General features: G+C 44.6%; 1 protein-coding gene across 1 annotated transcript; it reads left to right on the top strand.

Moving 5' to 3' along the window:
- The first annotated feature begins 3120 nt into the window (after positions 1-3120).
- On the top strand, positions 3121-8624 carry LOC129754038 (uncharacterized). Its single transcript, XM_055749894.1, has 3 exons — positions 3121-5383; positions 5476-7859; positions 8016-8624. Exons 1-3 carry the CDS (start codon positions 3121-3123, stop codon positions 8622-8624), a joined length of 5256 nt encoding a protein of 1751 aa, XP_055605869.1.
- The last annotated feature ends 477 nt before the right edge of the window (positions 8625-9101 follow it).

Below are 9101 nucleotides of genomic sequence, written 5' to 3'. Positions count from 1 at the left end.
TCAGCCAATACTCAAAACAAACTTAAAAATACTTTTTTGGATTCGGTTTTTATTTTTCTATTGTTGAGTTACACAAGGTAATAGCTTATATCCTTTATCTCTAGTTTTGGTCTTCAATTTGTTGAAAATTTAAGAGATTACATTATCAAGTTTTCAGACAACTTTTAAAAAGAAATGTTTTTAGGTATGTAAGTATTCGGAATTGAAATTTTAACTTTTAACATCTTATTCAAAGATTTCAAAGCATTCTGACTTTCGCTTTCAAAAATTTCATTTATTTCCTCAATATTCCGTCAAAATTCCTGTTTTTTACAGAACGGGAAATCAAACAAAACAAAAACTTTTCTGTCAATTGTCCAAATTAATATTTTTTTTTTTTTTAAAAAAAGTCCACAAATTTCTCAAATAAAATTGTAGGTACATACCCATTTTGAAATGTTATTTCAAAAACAAGAACTGATAGACAAAACTTGGATTCAACATCCCCAGGTAAGTCAAAATCAGTTCCAAAATTCCTTGCACCTCAGAAAATGTGAATTTTGTTGCTTGTTTCAACCTAAGGGTCCGGCGCCAAATGACCGACGCATAGGACTGAGATAAAAGATCTCCACTGCTGTCGATCCGGAGCCAGCGTCTTCACTTGCTGCCAACCAAGGTTCTCGTCAACTGTGCGGATTCCAGCGGCTAGACTACACCGCCACGAGTTTCTGGGCCTGCCTCTTCTTCGATGCCCATCCGGATTCCAGTCAAGCGCCTCTCTGCAAATCTCGTTTGTTTGTGTTTAGAACTCAAATATTTAATGTATAAATGTACATATCCAACTGTTATTACTTAATCTGGCGAAATATTCAAAATCTTGAAAAAATGAACAACATTGTCAGTCAAGCGACCATTTGAATTGATAAATACCACTGACATCGTAAAACATGACAAACAAGGTGAGAGACCTGTGCCCTTACATAAACAAATAAGAGCAGTTCCTTAAAGTGGCTCCAGAGAATAGCTTTTCTGCTTGAGAGATGAAGCTTTCAAATTTGATTTTAAATCAAATTGTTAAATGTTACTCAAAGATATCATGCATAAATCAATTTTTACTCATAAATGTTTTAAATCTTTAAAATGAACGAAGACGCCGAAGATTACTCTATGGAGCCACATAAAATAATTTATTTTTTTTATTTTGAAAAATCACACTCGATCGTTCAAATTCCATCACATATTAGCAGATTTTAATGCTGTATATCATACCCCATAAATACAAGCTCCCAACATCTGATTAAAATTGCAACGAATCGCTACCAGTGCACAGTGGTGCAGAACATCAATCTAGCTGTACGAAATTAATAGCGCCCAGGGATGAAGAGATAGACATTTCATGTCTTCAGCAACATTGTTCAGTTTTACAAGGAGCATATTCTAGTACCAAAATTTTTGCCGAGGGGTCCACCGATAGCGAGATAAAAATGCTAACTTTCTTGTTTTTCAAATTAAGGCTTTGATGTCTTCGACAAAGTTGTTTATCTGATCAAAATACATAAGTTTGTTGAATATGTCAAAGTCCTATCACATCACCCTCAGGAGTTACAGTCAAAGTAAAAAAAATCTCTTGTAAAAACAGTTTTTTGAACCTGACACGTTGTAGATTGGATAAAATGGTTCGCTGTCTTTGAAACAAAGTTGTAACAAGCCACGATCTACAATTGTCTCATACATTATGATGGGTTTTGTTACGGACTAACCGTAGCAACAGTTTAAATACGAACCTTCATGTGCAGGGGCCTCGGATTTTGCATTGTATAACGGTTAGGGAAATTAGTAAAGATACATAGGTCCCTCGTCCCAACCAATGTCCCCCATCCCTCATCTGTCAGAACTCAGAGACAACATCATCGTTCGGCCGGAATACTGGCAACCCTTCTTCGATGACGTTTCCGGAGCGAGCGAGAAGACGCGCTGAAAGAAAACAGGTCAATTAAAGTGTGGTCGCTGATCGGTGCGGACGTCCAAATCCGTCCGCCTGCAAACCAGTAAGCAAAAAGAACCACGTGGTTCGTAGAAGGCACGAGTCGCATCAGCTGCCTGACACCGATCGAAGCAACTTCCTCAGACCAGTCCGGTCTCCAAGGACACCTCTGGAAGACAACCAACGGGCCCAGCCATCTAACGGCCCCATCCGGTCCCAGCTCCAAGGACCCTACGACCACACACAGATCTCGGTTCAGCCGATTGATTGTTCCGAAGGTCCGGGCTATCACCCTGCCCCTAGTTCCGGCGCTGCAGACCGTGGAGGTAAGCTTGGCGCGCCTTCAACCGAGTCATCGGGAGGAGGAATTACCCTGCAATCCCGATAGATCCGGCAGTGCATTACCGGTCGGGAAAGTAGGGCGCGCTGGTAGTTCGGCCTCGGAACGGACCCTCCGTGGCGCTGGTATCACCGCGGGCGTCCACGGACCAGGCATTCCCCGGGAGGACCACACGACCCAACCACCATCTCGTCGAAGCACATGGCCATCGATGTCGCTCAGGATCCCGCCATCATACGCCGGCAAGTAACCAGTTTGTAAATGGGCCCCAACGTTCCCTAATCCCTCAACCCTTTCCTTCAAAATGAAACCCAAAATAAATTGTTAGAATGTATATGTCGCTTTGTCAGTAACGTGTCCGAAACCCCCTTGTACATTTTGGGTTCTAGTTCCACCATTTTGCTTGCCCCTTCCTCCCCAGGTCGTTTGTCCACTCCCTAGCAAGTGAAGCCGACCCTGAGGTAACGAGTGACTGAGCTAGCCGTCGTTACACTTGGCGATCCGCGAAAAATACAAAAAAATATTCAGTTCGTTTCGTTCTTGAATATTTTTTTAACACTTGCTCGGGGTGACTCACGATTGATTGTTATCGTGACGGTTTTGTCGGTTGTTTGAAGTTTGTTCACCTGTTTGTATCAGCATTCGTCCATTTGATCCGAGAGTATTTTGTGAAACATTTGATTTTCAGATCCCAGTGGCTAACAAAAAACAATTTGCTTTTTTCGAACCCGTGTGAATTTATAAATCAATCGAAATTTGAACATTTTGAAGTGCACTAGCTGTAGATAAAAATCGTTTTCCTATTTCCTTTTTCAAAATGAATCTTATGATTGAGAGTGAACTGGATAGCCAGTTTTACAAATTGCGAGTGGATCACCTAGAAGAAGACGAGATCGATTACGAGCTCGATGTGAGAAACATTCGGTTTGAACAGGGCGATAACATTTCGAGGAAAAAACGTTGCCTCAGAGAAACATTGAAGTGTGGAAAAGACAATCAATCATCAATCACCAAAGTTTTCAATCGTGATCTTGATCAGGAAACACAGATTTGTGAAAACAAGTTGAGAAAGGTAGAAGAAGCTTGTTTTTACACTAGTTCTAGAAAGTTCCCCATAAATTTCTTTTCGACACTCTTACACTTGGGTTGTCGCATCAAGTTGATTAAGCAAAATGCACCTGAAACTGCTACAGATCATCTGAACCATCTTTTACAACGTGTCCTATTTATCATTAACAAATATTTTCAAGGTAGCGGTGACGATACTGACCAGAATCCCAAAGCTGTGGATGAAGGTCTTTCCGATCTCTTCCGAAAAAGAGAATCAGTCCAAGAAAGTGAACTAGTAACAGAGTCAGTGGCTGCATCAGAACTCCGAACAGAAACCCAAGATCCATTTCTGGATCAAGACCTTATCAATTCTTTAACCAGATTAGGGCTTTTAGAATCAGGGTCTCTGGATAAGAAGAATCTCCGAGACGGTTTGTTGAATCTCGAAAGTGAATTATATCAGTTGAGACGAATGAAGGATAAGGAAGCCGCGCCAAAGAATCGAGGAAACGATAAAACGAATTATCCATCGAACGCAGTTCCGCGAAACAGTACCTTTTCGGAAACCGCGAAACAAGATTTTGCTACGAAAACAACTGGATTTCAGCCTACGATGACGTCGGCTCATGCGATACTGCCGATACCGAATCCGATCGTAACCGTACCGTTAAACGCTCAGATGTTCCCGCCGACCGCGTCATCTAGATTCCCGGTACCTATCACGAATCCCCCGATTTTCACCACAGGTACGCGTCCCAGTATTTCGACCGAGTATGTGCCGCAACTTCCGGTATCACAACCAAGCGTGCCATATTGGCCACAGTATTTAGCAAACTTACAAAACTTCACTCCTTACTCTCCTTGGCCAGTGCCAGGTATGCCTTTCGCGGTTTCTTCCGGTCATTACCCCTGCTCCGGCACTGGTTTGGCCATGCCATACGCACCTAGTATGTACCCACCTGAGATAAAAATGAATTCAAACCGAGAACCTTCGGAGGTTCCAAACCCGCTTCCGTCTACCATAAGTCAGGAACTCGTGACAGATCCCGTTCAGTCAGTAGCTAATTCGTTTAATTTAACACCTTCAATGTCCCAACGCCACAACCTCAACAGTAGCACGACTAGTCTAGGTGACGGCAACGGATATGCCCGTGTGCGCTCACATAAATCACTTCCGGTATCCAAATGGAACCTGGACAAGTATGCAGGGACCGACCAGGGCTTGAAGCTCAATGAGTTTCTAATGCTGGTGTCTCACTTAGCTCTTTCCGAAAGAACTCTAGATGATGAGCTCTTTGATTCAGCGTTCCATTTGTTCAGCGGTCCCGCGCTTAACTGGTACATGTCCATGCGAGCGGCGGGCCGATTGAATAATTGGCAGCATTTGATAGCGGAATTGCGAAAGGCGTTTGTTCATCCTGAACTCGACTCACTTGTGCGTACTAGAATCTACCAACGTCGTCAACAACGTAACGAGACGTTCCAGGAGTTCTACTACGACATGGAGAGCATGTTCAGGTCGATGAACAATCCCTTTAGCGATTCAGAAAAGCTGGATGTTCTGAAGAGGAACATGAGAACCGACTACAAAAAACTGCTTTTGTGGAAGCCCACAAATAGCTTGATGGAGCTTCTAGATGCAGGGCATGTCATAGACGCTTCGAACTTCTCGTTGTACATGAAAGTTTTCGGAAATGAAAAATCTGTAAACGCGCTTTCGGAACAGAAAAATACTAGCTGGCAGAATAAGAATTCTTACAACGGCAACCGGTCCCAGAAGAGAGACCTGGGCACTGAGAGGGAATATGGTACAGGGAAGTCGAAAGAAGCACCAGATAAAACGAAGAAGGACTCGGATAGGGGTCCGCGATCATCCAATAAACCCAAAAGTCTGGATCATAAAGGATCCGATCCTCAACCAGGGCCTTCCAAACCATCGCGAACACTAGAATACCTAATGACCGGTTTCACACCCCCTAGTCCTACCGAGTGCCTTAACTGTCGACAGACGAACCATTCGCTCGAGTTCTGTAAAGCATACCGAGGGCTCATGTGCCTCGTATGTGGATTCAAAGGGTACGAAACTCAGAATTGTCCCTTCTGCCGAAAAAACGGGTTACAGGCGACCGAAATTCGCCGGCCGCCCCACAACAGCGCGTAAACCAATTAAAACTCGACCCCGCCCTCGCGGCATTCTGGGAAGTAGTCCCCGGAAACTACTACGAGTCAGATTCTATCGAGAGTCTGCTCATATCATTGAACACCTTCAACGACAACCGCCCCTACGCGAAGATAAAAATATTCGGAATCCCATCGCAGGGACTTCTAGACTCGGGTAGCCAGCTTACCCTGATAAGCAAAGGCATCTATTCTAAATTTTCTAAAGTTAAGTTGAACTCGTTATCCTGTCCCATAACCGTGCGGTCAGCAAACGGTTCAAGTTTGAACGTACTAGGTCAACTAGACGTCCCCTATCATTTCGCGAATCGTGATAAAATAATACCCACTCTGGTCATTGACAAATTAACGGTACCATGTATATTAGGCATGGATTTCTGGAACAAGTTCCAAATAAGACCTACCGTACAAGATTGTGCCGTAGTTGAAGCCATCCGATCGTCAGAGGAGCCGCCAAAGACATGCTCTCTGTCGCTGGAGGAATTAAACCAACTTGATTCAATCAAAAGCATATTTAAAATCGCTAACTCGAATGAGATCCCCATGACACACCTTACTGAACACCACATCGAGATAGCCGACGAGTGGAAAGGGAAGCCACCGGTGCGGCAGTATCCCTACACTCTGTCTCCAAAGGTACACGAAAAAGTATCACAGGAACTGAAACGCATGCTCGAATTGGGAATCATCGAGAGAGCCAGTTCAGATTGGTCCTCAAATGTGGTCCCCGTCATTAAACCATCGGGCAAGGTACGACTCTGTTTAGATGCCAGAAAAATTAATGAGAGAACCGTACCCGACGCATATCCGCTGGCACACCCCGGCCGTATTTTGGGACTGTTACCCAAAGCCCGGTACCTGAGCACAATAGACTTGTCAGAGGCTTTCCTCCAAATTCCATTGGAGAAAGCCTCTCGACGTTTTACGGCGTTTAGTGTCCAGGGCCGAGGGATGTTCCAATTTTGCCGCCTTCCATTTGGTCTCAGAAACAGTGCCCAAGAATTATCCCGCCTCATGGACAAGATCTTAGGACATGGTGAGCTGGAGCCGAACGTCTTCGTTTACCTTGATGATATCATCATTGTAACGGAGACGTTCGAGCACCATACTCAGCTGCTTCGAGAAGTAGCGTCAAGATTGACTCAGGCCAACCTTGCAATCAATTTGGAAAAATCCAAGTTCGGGGTACCAGAACTTCCATTTTTGGGGTACCTGCTTTCCACTGAGGGGCTTCGAGCTGACCCTGAGAAAATCAGAGCAGTTATTGACTATGAAAGACCCACAACGATAACCAAACTTCGCCGCTTTCTTGGCATTGCAAATTACTATCGCCGCTTTATCAGCGATTTTAGCGGAATCACGGCACCGCTATCCGATCTTCTGAAAACCAAATCCAAAGTCTTGGGTTGGTCAGATGAAGCAGAGGAAGCCTTTAACGCTATCAAAGAAAGATTGGTCACAGCTCCAATTCTCACCTCTCCGAACTTCGATCAAGAATTTCAGATACAGACAGACGCGAGCGATGTCGCGGTGGCTGGGGTTTTGACGCAAACGCAGGAGGGCGAGGAGAAGGTAGTGGCTTACTTCTCACACAAGTTGTCTTCCGCCCAAAAGAACTACCACGCCTGCGAAAAGGAAGCCCTAGCTGCCCTGCTGTCAATCGAAGCTTTCCGAGGATACGTTGAGGGGTCTCATTTCCAACTTATAACCGATTCATCAGCCTTGACCCACTTGATGACCGCAAAGTGGAAGACAGCATCGCGGTGCAGTAGGTGGTGTTTGCAATTGCAACAGTATAACATGACGATAGTTCACCGGAAGGGAAAAGAAAACACTGTCCCCGATGCTCTCTCCCGCAGCGTCCTGGCGGTGACTAAAGCTTCGGCCGACGACTGGTACGATGAGGTCGTAGCTAAAATAGTCGACAATCCTGATGATTATGTAGACTTCCGCTTGGAACATGACGTCCTTTTTAAATATGTTGCGGGGAAGGAGGAACCACGGGACACCCAATACGATTGGAAGAAAGTCCCACCTCCACACGAGAGGCCACAAATCATTCAGGATGGCCACGACAACGCGATGCACTTAGGATTTGAAAAAACTCTTTCGCGTATAAGACAGCATTATTTCTGGCCGAAAATGACTTCGGAAATACGAAACCACGTTTCTCGCTGCACAGTTTGCAAAGAATCCAAAGCACCAAACATAGCTTGCGCTCCTCAGATGGGCGAGCGAAGGCTTACCAGACATCCCTGGCAAATAATTGCCTTGGATTTTATCGGTCCCCTCCCGAGGAGCCGAAAACAGAATCAGTATATTCTGTCGGTATTAGATCTCCATAGTAAGTGGGTTATGTTGCTTCCTTTCCGTAAAATAGATAGCGAGAAGTTTTGTGGCATTCTTCGCGACCAATGGTTTTATAGAAACTCGGTACCAGAGATAATAATAACAGATAACGCCACTTGTTTCTTATCCAAACAGTTTAAAGCCCTCTTGGATAAGTTCGGAGTACGACATTGGCTGAACGCAAAGTATCACTCTCAGGCGAACCCTGTAGAGCGGTTGAATCGTACAGTCAATGCCGCAATCCGAACTTATGCTAGGCAGGACCAGAGACTCTGGGACACGAAGCTGGCAGAGATAGAAACAGTTTTGAATTCCACTGTACACTCCGCCACTGAAGTAAGTCCTTTCTTGGCCACTCATGGTTACGAAATTCGATTAAATGGTTCAGAGCACGATTCGTTGCTGAACACCGATCAAGAAACGCAACTTGAAACCCGTCGTCAGGAACTGTTCGATAAAATAAATGATCTGGTGAAGCGCAACCTTGAAAAAGCACATGAAGAATCAAAAAAACGGTACACACTTCGTCACCGAAGGTTTGCTCCCAACTTCAAAGTAGGTCAAATGGTTTATCACAAAAACATGAAACCGTCCTGCGCACTCGAACATTACAACGCGAAGTATGGGCCCCAGTATTTGCCTGCTAAAATAACCGCGAAAAAGGGCTCTTCGTCGTACGAAATCCAGACTTTAGAGGGGAAGGCCTTGGGGGTTTGGCCAGCTGAACACCTTAGACCAGCATAGGTCTCCATCCCTGATGTTTAGATTCCAACTAAAATCGTTTTCGGATGAAAGAATAATCCAATAGCTGTTTTAATTCATCCTTTATTGGTAACCAGAGGTGCAAAGAGATCCCATCATGAAACATGCAGTGCCGATTCTAACAGCCCGACGTCAGCTCCGAAAAAATCATCTTGCAAAGTTGCAGACTGATTCTATTTCCCTTACGTGCAGAGCGTCGAACGTGTCTGCAAGTAAAAGTCGCGATGACTGCACGTTACGAAAATTTCAAACTTGCAAGCCCGAAGATAAAATCCCTTGAGCCGAACAGAAAGAATCATTTCCGAAGATAGCTACAGTCTGCAAGTTGCTTGCATGCAGCGCGATGATGCGATGTACGTTTGCAAATTTGCAAGTTGCAACTTACAAGTTACAGGACGGTGGACTCGTTCTTGTGCGGTTGGATTCGTTCCACTAACCTAGGACCGACCGAACCGAGTT

Source organism: Uranotaenia lowii, chromosome 3 (assembly GCF_029784155.1).
Source record: "Uranotaenia lowii strain MFRU-FL chromosome 3, ASM2978415v1, whole genome shotgun sequence".
NCBI classification, from domain to species: domain Eukaryota; kingdom Metazoa; phylum Arthropoda; class Insecta; order Diptera; family Culicidae; genus Uranotaenia; species Uranotaenia lowii.
The sequence above is the reverse complement of the archived record's forward strand: the minus strand, read 5'-3'. Positions and strand labels throughout refer to the sequence as shown.

Bases quoted from the DNA above. Each gene is read 5' to 3' on its own strand.
- LOC129754038 (XM_055749894.1), top strand. From the start codon at position 3,121: ATGAATCTTATGATTGAGAGTGAACTGGATAGCCAGTTTTACAAATTG. The intron at 5,384-5,475 runs GTAAAGCATACC...AACGGGTTACAG, and splicing joins GAACCATTCGCTCGAGTTCT to GCGACCGAAATTCGCCGGCC. The intron at 7,860-8,015 runs GTATTAGATCTC...TTATCCAAACAG, and splicing joins AGAATCAGTATATTCTGTCG to TTTAAAGCCCTCTTGGATAA.